This window comes from Leopardus geoffroyi, chromosome A1 (assembly GCF_018350155.1).
Source record: "Leopardus geoffroyi isolate Oge1 chromosome A1, O.geoffroyi_Oge1_pat1.0, whole genome shotgun sequence".
Lineage (NCBI taxonomy): Eukaryota > Metazoa > Chordata > Mammalia > Carnivora > Felidae > Leopardus > Leopardus geoffroyi.
The window spans coordinates 108,969,594-108,987,072 of record NC_059326.1 but is presented as its reverse complement, the minus strand read 5'-3'; the positions used below and the strand labels follow the sequence as shown (position 1 = coordinate 108,987,072).

General features: G+C 50.5%; 1 protein-coding gene across 22 annotated transcripts in view; it reads left to right on the top strand.

Moving 5' to 3' along the window:
• The first annotated feature begins 310 nt into the window (after positions 1-310).
• The window catches only part of P4HA2 (prolyl 4-hydroxylase subunit alpha 2), a 33,995-nt gene continuing 16,826 nt past the window's right edge, over positions 311-17,479 (top strand). For 4 of the 22 annotated variants that reach the window (XM_045488310.1, XM_045488284.1, XM_045488171.1 and 1 more), the window contains exons 1-6: positions 311-432; positions 1,008-1,137; positions 9,071-9,170; positions 9,802-9,898; positions 10,268-10,419; positions 14,201-14,338. In XM_045488310.1, coding sequence (XP_045344266.1) covers positions 9,089-9,170; positions 9,802-9,898; positions 10,268-10,419; positions 14,201-14,338 — 469 coding nt within the window. In that variant the 5' untranslated portion in view covers positions 311-432; positions 1,008-1,137; positions 9,071-9,088. Of the gene's footprint in view, positions 658-1,007; positions 1,138-9,048; positions 9,171-9,801; positions 9,899-10,267; positions 10,420-14,200; positions 14,339-17,479 lie in introns of those variants that run through there. The other 18 variants (XM_045488276.1, XM_045488140.1, XM_045488209.1 and 15 more) reach the window with 13 other exon arrangements.

Sequence of the window (17,479 nt, the reverse complement as noted above, 5' to 3'; positions counted from 1 at the left end):
CGGGTCGCGGGCCCTTCTGCAGCCGCCCAGGGACTGGGAAGGAGGGAGGGCCGAGTCCCGCAGGTGGAGCGGGGCGAGGGGAGGCGGGCGCGGCGTACGTGCGGCGAGCGGCCGGCGGCATGAAGGGCGCAGATAGCGGCTCCCGCCCGACCCAAAGGCCGCTCTTTGGCTCTCGGCTCCCGGCTCCGGCGGGCTTGGCAGCCCAGACCTTCCCGGGGGTCGCTGGCGGTGAAGACCCCCGGCCGAAGCTGTCCGGGCGCAGAGCCAGCGCCCCGGCCGGCCGGCTGGGGGCGGGAGGTGGGGACGTGGCGGCGGCTCAAGCAGGCGGAGCCGGGCCGCGGCGGGAGGCGGAGCCGCTCCGGGAGGAGGCGCCGAGCGGGCCGGGCGCCGCCGCGGGAGGTTCTGGAAACGCCGGGAGCGGCGCGTGTCCAGGTGAGCGCCCCGCCCGCTCGGCCGCCGGGTCCGCGGCTGGGCTCGCGCGCGGGCCGGGGTCGTCGGGCCGTGAGTGCTGCCGGTGCGGGGCCGGGAGTTGGGGGTCGGGGGTCGCGCAGCCCGCTTCCCGCAGCGCAATTCGGGCCGCACCCCGGAGCCCTCCGCCCTGTTTCTCCTCCCGTCTGGGTTCCTGTCCCGCCGCTTCCCCGAGCTCAGGGTGGTGAGGTCAGCGGCGCCCTTCCTGCCGGTCCCTGGGCGTCCGCGCCGAGCCGGGCGGGGTGGAGAACTTGGCCGCCCTGCCTCGGCAGGCTCCCCGGGAACGGCAACGGGAGGCCTGGCCCCGAGTGCGACCAGAGGTTGGAGGCAGAGGCGGTGCCCTCGGCTGAGCCCCGGGGGGCCGCTTAAAGTTAGCGAGGTCTGCCTTCCTCCCTCCAAAGGGATGGGAGTTTCTGGCTTTAGCCCGGCGGGGTCCACCTTGGTACCCATGAAACAGGCTGTTTGTTGAGAACAGTTCCCCCCCCCCCCCCCCCCCCCCCCCCAGACCTCTGTTTCCAACCTGCGTTATTTTTCCTCAGAAGCTGCGTGGACCTCTGGTAACTAACTAATTCAAACGGACCCTTCGGTGTGTCAGAAACTGCAAGGAGTTGCTAGCTCAGTGCAGCAGACAGATTGAAGACTGGGAAAGTCCAGGTCCAAAACAGTGTGGTAAGTGTGGTGTTAGGAGGCTGTGTGGGTGCTTGGTAGAGGGCAGGATGCGTCAGGCCAGAGGGCTTCCTGGAGGAGGTGACTTATGAGCTGGCGTGGTCAGAAGAAATCTGAATAAGGGTAACCTGGACAGAGGAACAACCCGTGTGAGTGGGAGCAGACCTGTATACTCTAGAAGAGGCAAGGTGATGAGGGAAGGGACATTTAAGGGGATAGCTGCCCATGGGCCCTGACCGCCACAGTTTGAAGTGAGAGGACAGTGCCTGGTGCTCTGCCCTGCATTTGGATTTGCCTCAGCATGAGCCTGGTTCAGGGCACTTCCAACTTCAGGACAGCATAGGTAGGGCCCCTGGCCTTGTATTCTAATATGACATCTTTAAGATGGTGTGCAACATTAGTGTTCATCCCAAGACCAAGACTGGTGTCTTGTGCTGTAGAGTGAAGCCTAAGGCATGTGCTTCTTAATGTATACTGTCTGAGGCCTGATAGCCTCAGCCCTTTCTCAGGAGTTCCTGGCTCTGAGAGCAAGGGTTGGGGGATATCATTTGTAGCTGAGGACATTCTCACATGTCCCTGATTTTGCCAAGATCTGCTGTCCACCTAACAATGTATAGAATGTTTTTGCAAGCTACTGCTGCTTCTCACCCTGGATCACGTCTGGAACAACAGGTTTCATGATTTAGCTCTCTATTAATGCACCAAGATGTCCTTTGGCTTGTGTTTAAGCTGCCACTGAAGTGTCTAGGTGTAGTCTCTCACTGTGCTTCTGGACCTCAGAGCCCAGGCCTCTTCTGTTCACTTGAACACACTTGCAAGATGTTTGGGCTTTGAATCCTTTTCTTCTACGCCTTCTTATTCTCAGATGGCCGAGTATGTCTTCTGTGTGGCCCAGCCAAGGAGGCCACGTAGCAAGGATGGAGTGAGTTGGCCTGGGGCCTCATCCCAGAGATGCTGTCATAGTGGGCCACCCTAGTTCTATGAGAGCCCAGCATGCAGACATGATGATGGTTAGGCATTGCCTATGACTTGTGATAGGCCTTTTTACCCAGTAGGAGGCTCTGAAATGGGGTGCCCAGGAGCGTGTTTACTTTGTCATTGGTTTAGCCTGTACACAGCTGATCTCTGTTCATTTCCTGAGTTCATCTACTGTGCTTGGCTTCTGCTTTGAGTGTGCCTAGGGCTGGAATTAGGAGGGAGAGAAGGAGAGGGAAGTGGTGGTGATACTATCCTTGCCTGTGGATAGCTCATAATCTCCCTGAGATTACTGCTTCATGCTGGCAGCTGGTCCTATGGCAGAGGAGGAGCTCAGAGTGTGAGTACTCATCAGTAGGAGAGACTGTGTGGGTGCAGCCCTGAGGAATGACTAGGGTGAGGGATTCTGGGGTCTACTCATTTCCTAACAGAGCCTTACTTTTTACTCTGCTCTCCCACATCCATGGGAAGTTCTGAGGCTGGACACAAGACCTTGGCTGATTTGTGGCCACGTTGGCTGATAGTGTACATTGGGCTGATGGGTGTGTCCCTGGCTCCTGGGATCTGTCAAGAGTTTAATTTTATGCAGATGGTCATTGGCAGGAAATGCTGTGCTGCAGGCACGTGCAAGCCCAGACAGAGTGCTAGAGTGAGAGTTGGACTTGGAAAACATTGCTTGAAGTGCCCCAGAGTGGGACATCAGCGTGTTTTAGAGGGAGAGGGCTAGTGGCTCCTGTGGTCTCTGGGGTTTGCGCTGGGGATGTGGAATGAAGGGTATACTTTTTATTCTCAGAAGGGGTGGAGGAGAATGAAAAGCCTGGACTAGACTTTTTGGAGCCCTAGAAAAGGGTTTTTACACAAGTGGTATTATTGCAGGGCAGAAGATTAAGTGTTTGGGTAGTGAGTTCTCTGGCTCAGATTGGATCTGTCTGAGCCTGTTCACAGACCAATATCTGCTGTAGACCTTTTAGGAAGTGCATTCTAGAGTACAGCCTACTGTGTACCAGGTACTCCTGAGGGCCAGGGTGTGGCGAGATCCTGAGGCCTGGTACTTGTAGGAACTCAGATCCATTAGGTCAGAGGTATAGAAACACAGGAGATCCTAGAGTATCAGTCCAGTCCCCTGCCTTTTGCCAGAGAGCTTTGTTTCCTAGGTGACCTGTAGAGCCACTGATTGGCCTGTTTCAGGGTTATTCCTTGATAGTATGCTCCATTATGTCTGACTCTGCTCTCACCTAAATTAATGTTTCATTTCTTTTGGCCCTTGTGGGAAATGGAGATTGCCCAATTTCTGCCTTGTTTTCATCTTCACTGTCCCTTAGGCTGAACCTTCTCCTTTTTCTTTCTTTCTTTCTTTCTTTCTTTCTTTCTTTCTTTCTTTCTTTCTTTCTTTCTTTCTTGCAACATTTATTTATTTTTGAGACACAGAGAGAGACAGAGTGTGAGTCACGGGGGAGCAGAGAGAGAGGGAGACACAGAATCCGAAGGAGGCTCCAGGCTGTGAGCTGTCAGCACAGAGCCCGGTGTGGGGCTCAAACTCATGAACCATCAGATCATGACCTGAGCTGAAGTCAGGAGCTTAAGAAAATGAGCCATCCAGGCACTCCTGGACCTTCTCATTTTCCAGGGATTAGCCAGACAGCTGGCCAATCCAGGTCTACTAATGCCCTCTAGTAACCTTGGTTCCAGTGTCTGGTGAAAACTGCTTGGTGGTAGGCTGCCTGTCAATACTTGTCATCTCATTCAGTCCTCACAACAACCCTGTAAGATGTGGGTCCTAATGTTATCACCATCACATAGGTGGGAAACAGGCTCAGGGAGTTCTGTAATTTGCATAAAGTCACAAAGCCAGGAACTGATGGGGGAGGTGAGATTTAACTTGGAGTGGTTTGACCCCACTGTGGGTATGCCTGATTAGATAGTACTGCTTTGCCCTGAACTGGGCTGGTTGGTCATTTGTGAGTGCTGTGATGTCTGAAGCAGGAGTGACTGCTCGCTTGAACTTGAGGCTCCTTGTTCCTATCTTCTGGGCCCATGCTGCTGTCCACTTTTTGGTGGGATCAAGCCAGATATATCATGAAGCTGCTTTGTGGACTGTGATACAGTCCTTGACCTGGGCAAGCCTACTCTGCTTGGTCAAAGTGTGGCTCCTCCTTTTGGGAGACCCTCAGGCTGTAAGACAGCAGATGTTACTGAGTGGGATTGAAAGGTAGCAGTATCTAGCAGAAATTGTGTTTTGGGTTTACGTCAGCTCTGCCATTGACTGGTGGTAGCATGTCAGGTATACAGGAAACCTCTCAGCCCCACTTGCCTAGCTTCTATATCTGAAATCAAGATGATTATCTAGTTTGCAAGACTTTGGTGAGGATGAGATGGTAGAAATGGAAGATTTTTGGAAATGTAAATGGTGGTTGGCTTAGTTCCCAAAAAAGCAGTGCCTGAGGCAGAGCTTAAGTGCTTAATGCCTTATTGGAAGGTGCAGGGCAGCAAGGGTAAGGGAAGATTAACCAGAGGGAGGGAAGGATGGAAGCAAGCTGGCCAATTTGCACAGAGACGCAGTCATTGTTCAGCTGTGCCGAATATCCCTGGGTGATCTCTACAGAAACTCCATGCTGCAGAATAGTTTGTCATCCAAAGCCTGAAGAGGGAATTCATCTGCTGACCTCCTTCTGTGTTCTGTCTTCATTGGTCAGAGTTGCCTCATAAGAGTTGTCTCCCTGCGGCTCCTTGGTTGCACTACCAGGGCCCTCCAGCAGCCACTGGGGAGGCCAGTGTGGCACTTCTGTGGTGTGTGGAAGTAGGAGGAGGAGCCAGAGATTTGGGGCCTGCACAGTCACCTTCACTGGGTCTGAGGCCCAGCAAGAGACCCAGGGTCCAGGAGACTGGTGAGGCCAAGAGAGTGTGAGGTGGTACATCAGAAGCATCCTATGTAGCGCCGTGTGGGTCTTGTCCTTGTGTGTAGTTGCTTATGAGTTAGTCTCACTTAGACTGCCAAGTCTCTGCCAAGACCCTGACTGAAGATCCAATTTGGTCTTTGCATGTTGATTTTTACAGCCTTCTCTGCTACTTCACTGCCTGGCTATTGAAGCAGGAGGCTTTGTAGTTTTGATGGTACCCAGGTGGGAAGTATAAATCAACATGTTCATATACCTGATAGTGAAGTACAAGTATGGATATAGATGAACATCTGGGTTTCAATGAAGAAAATCCTCAGCGAAGAATATTTTCCATGAAAAGTAGCATCTCAGGCTGGGAAACCTAGAGTCATGAGATGGGACTGGAGTGTGCTGTAGGGCCATGTTGTACATTGTCAAAAAGACCCTGGGGATCAAGGAGTTTGGACTTTATCCTAAGAGCAGTGGAGAGAAAGACCACAAGAGGAGCTGCAGTAAGCTATGCTGGCTTCTTTGTAGAGCAGAGGTTTGTGGGAGTTGGGGGGTGGGGTGGCGGTGCACCAGATGTGATGACAGTGAGTGTAGATAGGAACCAGGATGGCTGGGGGAGGGAATTGGAGGTGGCTCAGACCACGGTGATGACTGAGGCCTCACATTGGGTGAGGAGAGAAGGGTGCTTCTCAACCTTCTGGGGAAGTCAGCTTCTGGTCCTATTGGACCTCTGTATGCTTAAGTACCGGGGCCTCCCTGAGCTTCTGCACAGCTCACAGGTCCTCTTGACTCCGCCATCCCAGAGTTGGCCACACCACTGGGAGGCAGGACCACTGGGGGGCGCGTTTTGCTCCTTCACAGAAGGCAGGGAGCTTCTTGATTAGTGCCTGGCAAGACTTGCTTGTACTCAGCAAACCCATGTTCTGTCTCTAGGCTGTTAAATACATTGTTAAAATTCAAGCTGTTGCATTTGGGTTGCAGCTGCAAGCTTGGCAGAGGTTCATGCCTGATGAGGTAAGGGGAGAAGCTAAGGACTCTGCTGGTTTGCAGCTGGAAACCTCTTTTCATGGCCATTTGGCCAGATTGTAAATGTCCTTTCCAAAGAGCAGGCTTGTTGGGGCCTCTGATTGTATGTCTTGGAATTGCCCTGTGCTTAGAAACAGTGCTGGTCACCTGGTGAGTGAATCACTGTCACTGGGGTGTTGGTAGGCTTTGGAGGATCTACCTGTGGGGGTCCAAACTTGGGACTTCATATGCATACAATGTCCATTCTTAAACAATCCATAACAATCCATTGTGTGGGAAAAAATGTAAAATCTTGTGATATTGTTTCTGACTTAAACAAGTCTGTGGCAAAGCATTATTTGTTGGGTGCCTGATTTGGGCCAGACGTGTTCTAAACTCAGGGTGCAACACACATAAAATTGCATATTGGTTTTCTCCTCAGGCTCGGGTGCCACTTTGTTTTTTGTTTTTTTCTAAAAGGAGGTTTGACATTGCCCATTTCCAGGACTATTCAGCATAGATTTCTGAGTGTTCCTGGAAAGGCTTTTGGGAGCACTGGACACTTTGTGGGGGCACTGGGCATGCACACACATTCCCACCTACTGTATCCTATCAAGCTTTGGGTGTGGGTATGAGATCAAATTGAAGGGCAGGCAAGTAGGTGGTTGGCCTTTCCCACACTCTCGGACAGTCCTTCTTGGATGCTGCTTCTTCCCAACCTGACCCTAGTTAGTATCTTTTTTAGTACAAAGTGTTTAGTGTTCAGGGCCAGGATCAAGAGAAGTGTTGGGGCTCTAGGGTACCCCTGCCTGAGGTGGTAATGTTGGTTTTGGCAGTCTAGGGGCTGCTTGGGAGTAACTGGCTCTCTGACCAGTGGAGTCCTCTTGCTCTCCTCCATCACAGCAGGACTTTGCAAGCGCTTAGCAAGCCATTTCCCAGAACCCCATTTGAGATTCTGTGGGGCTCTGCCTCCAGGCTGGTATTTGTGGATGGGCTCAGTCTAAGCCAGATAGTGCATTCCAGAGAAATGACAGCTGGAATTCATGTAATGAAGGAACCTGGCTGCTTTTTGCTGAGTGCTGTAAGGCATGAACCATGGGCTGGATCACCAGGGTGATTTGAAAGGAAAGGAGAGGCATCTCCCTCCCTCGAACTTGTTACCCGATCTCTGAAGAGATATGCCACTGCAGCTGGTGACACAACACGGGGAAAGCGCTGGGCTCCCCCACTTCTGGCCGTGTCTGGTCTGGTGTCTTGCCTGGGCCCTGGTCTCCCACCACCCCATCCTGACAAGGCAGTTGGCTGGTCTCTCACTGTCCACAGATAACAGCCTCTTGGCCCTGAATTTTACTGTTCCTTCTTTTCACATACAGAAGGTGCTTTCCTGAGCTAGTTAAGCCTCTTGAGGTATAAGGAACAGACACTACTCCCTGTACAGGGGGCTCGTGTGAACAAGAAGAGATGCTTTCAGAAATCCTAGGGTGGTGATGCAGCATGGTGAGGCCTGAGAGGAGATGTGTGGCTGGAACACGGAGGGCCTGGGCTCCACCTGAGGTCTGACGGCCTGCTCACCTTCTCTCAGTGACTTGCTCTCCTCTGCTGCCCTAACTCCATAAATTGGTCCTTTAGCCCAATACCCTGCAGCAGGTTCTGGCCTAAAAGATCTTGCTCTGTGTATCTCCTGGTCCCCAATATCGAGGGCACTGATGGGCATGCTCATAGCTCTGCAGACATTTAGCAGGGACATGAACAAATGCGGCCATTTGCTTATTCACTCCTCTTAATAGAGGAACTGTTTTAGGGGTAGGGATTGTGGTTGGGCCTCTTTGAGCCTAACCTGGAACTATAGTAGATTGGAGTTTCTTCTGAGGTAAGGAATGATAGTCTTGGCTGTGTGTGTCTGATCGACCATAGCAGGCAAAACCCTGATGAACTGGCATTAGCTCAGACTTGGAATTCAGTCAGGTAAGGCTTACGTTTTTGGGGGGAAGCATTTGTATTTTCTTCATTTTCCTTGTTTTCTCTTAGTACATTTCTGGGGGGTTTGGCTGAAGTAGAGCAGGAAGAGAAGGGGCTGGCAGAGTGGGGACTCAGATGGGAGCTGGTCCTTCAGCATGCTCTGGGCTGTGTGGCTGAGCTGGAAGACCATGTCCAAAGCTTCTCTTGTATACTTAGGTTCACTGCCAGTGGAGCTTGCCCCATGTTGTGCCTGCTGCCTTCACGGCTGAATTGCACTATTTCTAGGCTGACTAGAAGACAGAAGCTGATCTCACACCATGTCAGCTGCCTAGCCTAGCCCAGAGCTTTGGATTTGTGTGGATGGTTCATTTTTGTATCCCTGGTGCCTAGCTTAGTGGGTAGCCCATGTGGATCTTCAGTAAATATTTGTGAATGTGACGTGCCAGTGGGGATGGTGTCTGGTGAGGTGGCAGACAGGAAGAGTGGTGTCTGCCCAAAGTGCCTGCTTCCCAGACTGCGTCTGCTGTGGCCAGGTGCACACTGTCAAGGGGAGCGGTTTTATCCCCCTGCTGGCCAACAGCTGCTCTATGCCTCGTTTCGGATAGGGGCTCCCTGCTGCATACTGTGTCAAGTTCTCTCCCTGTTTCTCGTGTACTTTCAATCTTCTTGTGTGCCGAAGTTTCCTGTGTGTCCCCAGCACCTGGCACCATCCTGACACACGTGTTGGAAAGAAAGACAAATAAGTCAAGCAGGCTGTGAAATGACAAGTTGTGGGCCAGAATCTTGGACTGATAGGCTATTAGAATCAGAGGTGACTGCCTCCCACACAATTCAGCCTTTCCATGTTGCCTTTAGATACCAGGAATCTAGAGGGCAGGGTCTCTCCCAAGGGTGCATGGCCTCCCAGAGCAGGGAGCACTGAGCACACATTCCTCGTTGTACACCTTGGCCTCGTTGCACTGCTGATTCTGAATATCCTCAGTTTCTATGTACTAGGTCAGAGTTTTGGCATGTTTGGCGATGTCTGTCTGTGTGCACACGTGTAAGTATCTCTCACCTAAGTTACGTTTTTCAACTGTTGATCCAACAGCTGTCACTTGAATGCCTTGCAGACACTACTCTCTGTGACCATGAAACGCTGGGTATCCACATTGCTGGTGGCCTGGTTTGCTGTCCTGGGCCGTGTGCAGGCTGAATTCTTCACTTCCATTGGTATGTGCCAACAGGACTGTTGTCTCCCTGAGCAATCCTCGGCTCAAGTGCCAGGGAATATCACCGCCTAAGTCCTGTTCTTACTCAAGATGGGATGGCTCACCCACTGATTTTGAACAGTTCAGGGGAAAGTGGAGCTTGTGGAGCTGCCATTTCCCCTTCCGAGGCCCTGGTGACCTGAATGTCCTTCCTAGGAGCTAGCTGTCTCAACTGGGTCTCCTCCCTGAAAATTGCAGGCTGCTCATGGGTTTCCTGGCCTTTCTGACCATCTTTCCCCAGGGTCAGAGAGTGGTTCTAAGCAGAGAACCCTTAGGATGTCCATACCCTGGTGACAGGACCCAGCCGGTGGCAATAGGAGAATGAGATTTGGGGCTTCTTCCTGAAGGCACTCCCAGTGTGCTTATCTCACGGGCCCCTTAGAACCTCCACCTCTTTCTTACTGAAACTGGGGGCCAGGACCCTGTGAGTGCCTCTGCCCCCTTTAACTTCCACGTCCCGGTGATCCCATGAGAGTTGACATGATGGTGGCCCAGAGGACTTACTTGTGTGCTGGTGTTCTGTGCCCCAAGGAAGGAGGCTGGATGCCTCTCATCTGTTTCTTACTGGTTCTGCCTTTGTTCTTTCTCTGCAGGGCACATGACCGACTTGATTTATGCAGAGAAGGACCTGGTACAGTCTCTGAAGGAGTACATCCTTGTGGAAGAAGCCAAACTCTCAAAGGTTAAGAGGTATCTGATGTCCTAAATCCTCACCCTCACCACCCCCCCCCCAATAACCCCCCTAGGGTGCACATAAGAGGAAGCCTTGAGAGAACGGTGAGGAGCTGGCCTGGAGGTTACTTCATGCCAGTCCTCTGGAGTGACTCAGTGCTTGGGTTAAGGACTCCCTGCTTTTCCCTGTCTATTTAAGAGCCTTTTTACATACATTGGTGTACCCATCCCTTGTCTAGATTAAGGGGCTTGCAAGTGTTACTGAGGAGTTGCTGTTTTCATTTTCTGTTGCCTCTTGAAGGGTCCTGAATCTCATCGGAGAAATTGCCATAGGTTGAGACCTGTGTGAGTGGGCGTGTTAGTCTTCCTTTTGTTTTGTTTCCTTAGCTGGGCAGACAAAATGGAAGCCTTGACCAGCAAATCAGCCGCTGACCCTGAAGGCTACTTGGCCCACCCTGTAAATGCCTATAAATTGGTGAAGCGGCTGAACACAGACTGGCCTGCGCTGGAGGACCTTGTCCTGCAGGACTCAGCTGCAGGTGAGGGACGGTGAATGTGTACTGTGTGGGCCATTATGTCTGGGGAGTGTGTATCTGAGCCTGTCCTGGGTCTGAGGGTATTGATGGGCATGTGCAGTATGTGAACATGTAGTCCTGTGTTCTCTGCTCGTCCACCTTCTGTGGTGCACAGAGCCCTCTGGCCTTCTCCCTTCTCTGTGCAGACCTATCAGTTGGCTGTCCTTGTTTTTAATATGTAATGTAATTAGGTCTTGCCTTTTCCTGCATTTTCATTTCCTTTTCGGGGAGTACTTTTTTAAATCATGCTTTACTAATATGTTTTCATAGAAAAATTAGAAAACACAAAATAATCATGTAAGAAATTTAGAATTCTTTTTTTTTTTGATTTTTTAAATATTTATTTTTGAGAGAGAGAGAGAGAGACAGAGCATGAGCAGGGAGGGGCAGCGAGAGAGGGAGATGGAGAATCCAAAGCAGGCTCCAGGCTCTGAGCTGTCAGCACAGAGCCTGATGTGGGGCTCGAACCCACAGACAGTGAGATCATGACCTGAGCTGAAGTTGGATGCCCAACCGACTGAACCACGCAGATGCCCAAAGAAAATTAAAATTCTTAATCTAGCTGGTTGGTGATAAGCACTATTAAAATTATAGTCTTCCAGGGTGCCTGAGTGGCTCAGTCATTTAAGTGTCCAACTAGGCTCAGGTCATCATCTTGCAGTGTGTGAGTTCAAGCCCTGTGTCAGGCTGTGTGCTGACAGCTCAGAGCCTGGAGCCTGCTTCAGATTCTGTGTCTCCTTCTCTCTCCACCCCTTCCCCACTCACACTCTGTCTCTCTTTCAGAAATAAATAAACATTTAAAAAATTTTTAAAAAATTTTTTTCGGTCTTCCTACACTTGGATTTACATAAAAAAAAAAATGGACCCATACATATATTCCAGGGGATGCAAACTTATTTGCTTTGAGGGACCAAATGAATTAACAAAAGTGAGTTAAGTGGACTGGGTAGTGGGGCCAGCATAAGCTAGGGATCATGGGCCTCATCTAAATCCATTTCCATTCATATATTTTAGAAATAAAACATATCCAGGAGTACCTGGGTGGCTCATTCAGTTCAGTGTCTGACTCTTGGTTTTGGCTCAGGTCATGATCTCATGACGGTTTCAGGAGTTCGAGCCCCACGTTAGATTCTACACTGGTAGCGCAGAGCATGCTTGGGATTCTCTCTCTCCCTCCCCCACCTTCACTGTCTCTGTCTTTCTCAAAATAAATAAACTTAAAAAAAAAAAAAGGAAATAAAATGTATCTGTAGGCAGATTTGTGCCGTAAGCGTATAGTGTTTTTCTGAATTTTCAGTTTTTCTCTATATACATTAAATGTTATATGACATGGTTTTATGTATTTTTATTTTTTTTTAAATGTTTATTGATTTATTTATTTTTTGAGAGAGAGATACAGAGTGTGAGTGGAGATGGGGCAGATAGAGAAGGACACACAGAATCCAAAGCAGGCTCCAGTCTCTGAGCTGTCAGCACACAGCCCGACGCAGGGCTCGAACTCACAAACTGCAAGATCGTGACCTGAGCTGAAGTCGGACACTTAACCAACTGAGCCACTCGTGCCCCAAATGTTATAAAACATGATTTTAATGTCTGGACAGTAATAAGTGAAACTGATCTAGTGTAAAAGTGGTCTAGTCAGTGGAAGTGGGATTGTTTCCAAATTACCAGCAATTGTGCACGTACATCTTTGTGCCTATCTCTGATTATTTTCTTAGGATAGATTCTTAGAAGTGGTTTTTGCAGGTCAGAGTCTGACTTTTCTTAAAGCTGTAACTATGCTTAGTGCTTTTTACTATGCTGGTATTTTCTGTGCTCTAACATTTTCCTCTCAGCAGGAGATGGTGGGGCAGGCACGGATGTGGGCCCCCCTGACTCTAGCCCAGAGCATAGCCTCCTGGACTCACTGCCTCTTCTCCCTGAGTTGGGAGTGCTGATTAACTTCAGACTGGTTGTCTCTGGCTGAGGGAGTTCAGCCCATGTGGCCAGACTGGGTTGGGCTTGGCTGGGGGCAGGGTGGCCTCTGGGGAGGGATTGGTGAGTTCAGCCAGGCTGGAGCTGTGCCCAGTGAGCTCACTGCCTCCAGAAGCCATGACTGCCTTTCCCAGCCCCCTGTCTTCCAGCCTGGGGCTGTAGCTAAGAACTGACTGTTCTGTCTGCACTGCCATAGAATAAGAATAAGCCTGCCGGGGTGACCTTCTGCTCCCCAGTCTTGCTGTCTACACCCCAATCCCCACTGTCAGCATCTGATTCTTTTAGAAAACATAATTACCAGAAGGCACACAGGACAGGCCTAGAGAGCAATAGGTTGTTTTCACCTCTGACTTTGAGAATTCTTGCCTCTGAGATGAGGGGGACATGCTGATTGTGTGGCTTTTTCTAAGGGCATGTTTTCTTTTTCCTGAATTCCAGACTCTTAGAGTTCCTGACTGTACAGCCACGAGAAAGACAGGATTACAGCTTCTTGGTCCTTGGGTCCAGGGATGGTTAGAAGTGGGTGTTTTAGTCTGAGGTTGTGAAAGTAGGTGGTCATGGGTACTGCTGTCCTGAGGAAGAGGCCAGGGAAGAAAGGGCCTTGGAGCTCCCCCTCCCACTTTTCAGCTCACAGGCAGAATTGAAACCCCTGAATCATCTTGGAAGTGCCTGGCCTCCACCTGGAGGCCTGAAATTGTAGTAGGTGTATATCTTGCTGAAGAGCTAGGGCTTGGAGCCCAAGAATAGCCTCCTTGGGTACTTCTGTGGTCAGGAGCTGTCCTGGCTCCAACCTGGGGTCTTGAGCGCTACACTCTGGGAGCTCATGCTCTGAGCTTAGTGTAGGTCTGAGTGGCATGAGTCCCCTAGAGAGAGAGCCAGAGCCAATGTGGTCTCTCAGGGTAGCATGCTAGACTTGGACAGCCCCACCTCAGTGCTTGGCCTGGCCAGATGGTCCCCCAGTCCCTAATCTGGGGGGTGGAGACAGCACCAAATGCTTCCAAGACTGTCATCATCACCTTTCTGGATGATAAGGGCCAGTGATCAGTAATGAGTGGCCAGCTGGTTCCCTGAGTTGACCACCTTTGTCCCTTGGGCTCCTTAACCTGGAATGGGGGCTAGAAATGTGTTATCTGGCCAGCCCAAGGATCCTGAATCCATGTGATTCATTTTCCACTAAGTGGTCAGCAAGTCCTCCCTGAGTCGTCTTCTGTGCCCTTTTCAGTTGCTGTCTCTGTCTTCTGTCCCTTCTGTCTCTACCGGATCTGAGTGCTTTGGAGCCAAGACTCCCAGACTCTCACATGTAAACCAGTGTGTGGGAACATTTTTGTTCATTCCAAATGAGCAGTCAAGGCAGATAGTACAGTGAGGAGTAAGAAAGGAGATGTCTTAGGGGTCCTGGGTGGGTCAGTTCGTTAAGCGGCTGACTCTTGATTTTGGCTCAGGTCATGATCTCCCGGTTCATGGGATCAAGCCTTGTATCGGGCTCTGTATTGGTGGCGTGGAGTCTGCTTGAAATTCTCTCTCTCTTTCTGTCCCTCTTCCATTTGTGTGTGCATGCTATCACTCAAAATAAATAAACTTAAAAAAAAAGAGATCTCTATGGACTGGAGTTATCAGCGTGGGCTTCCTGGAAGAGGGGCAAGCAGCCTTTGAGGGAAGGGGCAGGGAGATTGCACTAGTTAGAAACCCTCCAGTGGGTACCTCTCTGATCCCAGGTGGAATTGTGCCCTTGGATCAAGGGTAACTTCTTGTTCTCACTCTCATTTGGAAGGTTTTATTGCCAACCTCTCTGTGCAGCGGCAGTTCTTCCCCACTGAAGAGGACGAAATGGGAGCTGCCAAGGCCCTCATGAGACTTCAGGACACTTACAAGCTGGACCCAGACACCATTTCCAAAGGGCAACTTCCAGGTACCTTACCTCTCAAGGCTTTACCTGTCCAGTGTGTGTGTGTGTGTCTGTAATGGCATCTGAACAGGGCTGGAGCTACTGCCAGTTTGTGGTTGGCGGATTGTCAGGCATGCTGTCAGCGCTGGTAGTGATCTGTCTTGGGTTTCCCATGGTGCCAGTTCCCTCACTCCCTGGCAGCCGCCTCCCGTCAGCCCCTCCCCACCTGCCTCCCACACCCTCTCCTCTTCCCTCTCAGAGAAAACTAAGGCTGCTGCTCAGGACCCCTCAGCCTCTGCCCCCAGAGCACTGCTCAGATCTGCTTTCAGACCTGCTTCTGTCCCCACACCCTCTGATTTCTTTTTGCCAAAGGCTGATCTCTGGACTCACTGCCCTGCGTCCTGTGTGTCCTCAGTTACAGTCTCTGCCCTGTTCATTCTTGGCCCACCTCTCTTGGCTCTTATCTGTGAGCTCACATGCACTGTCTGTTCTTACTCATTTTACAAACCCCTCCCTCAGGATTCAAGGCCCTTTGAGTCTCTACTGCTGATGGATCTCTTTGCCCTCCTGGTTAGATTGCTGGATAGCCATCCACATGGTCTGCATTTCTTGGTTCCCATGTCCTCCTAAACATGCAAAGTCTGGCTCTTTGCCCCCCATCCGCCAGTCTTGCCCCTGCCAGGTCACCAGTGGCCACTCAGCTGCTAAAGCCAGTGGATGGGTTTCAGGCATAATGTTCTTTAACTTTTCAGCAGCAGTTGGCACACTGATTATCGCAGTGTTCCTGATACTCTCGCTTCTTTGAATTCTGGGGCACTGATCTCTCTTCTCTTTTTGGCCTTTTGTGCTCTCTCTCACTTTTGCTTTCTCTCTCTCTCTCTCTCTCTCTCTCTCTCTCCCTCTCTCTCTCCCTTTTAAACAGGCCCCTTTCCCATGATTGCCTCAGTATGTTTACTACAAGACATATTGGGCTTAGGGGACTGTTAGAGACCAATAAGCCCAGGGATTCACTTAGACCCTATTAGACCTTTGATGCCATTCACCTATGGGACCCTGGAGGAGGCATAAGCCCAGGGTATCACAGTGTGTGGGAGAAAGAGGCACTCTGTTGTTGGCTAGTCAAGGCTTAGAGTTTTGGCCCTGAGGAGTCTGGTGAGTCAATGGGAAGCAGTGTAGACTTCTTATTCCTGCCTCAATCAGGTCTTGGATCAAGCCAGGCCATGAGGCTAGAGAGAGAAGGCCCCTCAGGGCACCTGCAAGATCTGTTCACCCTATAGCTGTGAGAATGTTTGGTAGGAGGAGAGAACCTCACTCAAGCATTGACTTTGTACTGTAGTTAACAGACCTATGCATGTCCTGGAGGGAGAGTGAGGGGTGGAAGGGAGTTCTTCCCCAGGATTCTTTTACCTTGTGTTTTTCCCTAAGCACCTTCTCCAGGTGAGCCCAGCCATTGCCATCATTTGAGGCATCACCTGTATCTGGATGACATCCAGATTTGTGTTTCCTATCAAGGCTTGTCTCCTGAGCTTCCAACCAGTGTAGGCAAATGCCTGTGGGGCATCTCTACTTGGGTGTTTTGTGGGCACCTCCAAAGTCACATGTTCCAAACTGAAATCCTCATCTGCTTTTGAAATGCCTCTCCTCCTCCCTCACTCCTTACCTGAGCAAAAAGCACCTCCATCCACTGGCTGCCCAAGTCAGAATACCAAGGTATGTGGATTCTACCTCTCTTATCATGTCTTCTTTACTTGGAGGCCCTGACTCCAGCCTCATGGAGCCTTATTTCTCAACTGTATTATTGAAGTATGTCATTTTGACCTGTCACGTCACTCCTTAAAAGCACTCTCCATGTAGTCACAAGCACATATCTGTTTATATCAGTTCCTGATCACAAAGCTTAAGTTTAACTGCTAAACCCAAATTCCACCTATGTGTGATCTTTGAGTCTTGCATGGAGCCCTCTCCCTCTCTTCCTTGTCCATACTGCGTATTAAATTTGTACTAAGCTACCCACCCCTCAGCTCCTTTGCCCATCCCACACCCTCTGCAGAAGTACCTTTACCCACATCTGCTGGGTCTCATGTCTGATTGCCCTTCAGTACTCAGGTCAGCTGGTACTCTCCAGGGAGCACTCTCCAGCAGGTAGACTTTTGATTGGCTTCTGGGGAGGATGCTGAGTATCTGGGAGCTATTGTTGACATTCTTGGCGTTTGTGAGACATGCTGATAGTTGCTACTGATTATTAGCATCCTGGGGATCATAGAAGACATCTTTATGCATTATCTCGTTGAATTCTTGTTCAAGTCCTCTAAAATTGATGGTGTTTACTTTAGACATAAGGGGACTGAGAATCAGAGAGGCTAAGTAACTTATTCATAGTCACACAGCTGGTGGTTGCCATAGTGAGGCCCACATAGACCCAGCTTTGTCCATCTAGCTCAGCTGCTGTGTTATACTGACTCCATCACTGTTGGTTCCTGGGCCTACAGAGCCAAAGATCTGTGAAGGCCCAAGGATGATGGCCAGGGGCTCAAGGAACCCCTTCATCTCTGGCCTGTCTACTAACTCCACCTACCCTCCTCACCTTCCTATCCCACGTTGTCTGTTGCTGAGCCATCAGGGCAAATAGACCCCAGTCTCTGAAGTACCCGACCCATTGCAACAGGGGTTTTATTGTGGACAGAGCCCCATCTTGGACATCAGGCAGAAAGAACTCCCTCTGAGGCAGCTCTTCCATGTCACCCATGCCTAAGTTGTTAAGAGAGTTAACGGAGATTCCCTCACTTTCCAGGGAGGGTCACAGCTCTTCTTTCCTCTTCGTGAGACCTGCTTTCTCATCGTTCCCTGAGGAATTCACTCATGGTCCCTCCCACTTTGCCCCCACCCTAAATCCTACATGTTTCTGCAGCTGGCATACCATATCTTGTCCTTGAGTTGAAACTACCTTCATTGTCACTGTACAGTGCTGAGCCCAGGCAGGACCTGTAGAATAGATGCTCACCAAGGTCCCCGCCACCTAATGGTCAAAGCTGACACTGCAGGCTTGGCTCTTGACTTCCCTTGGCATCTGCTCCACAGCACTCCTGGCATTGTTTGTGCTACTACCTCTTAGGTCCTTCTCAGTGTTACTCTTTGTCCTTTCTCTGCAGGTGATCTGTGGGGTTC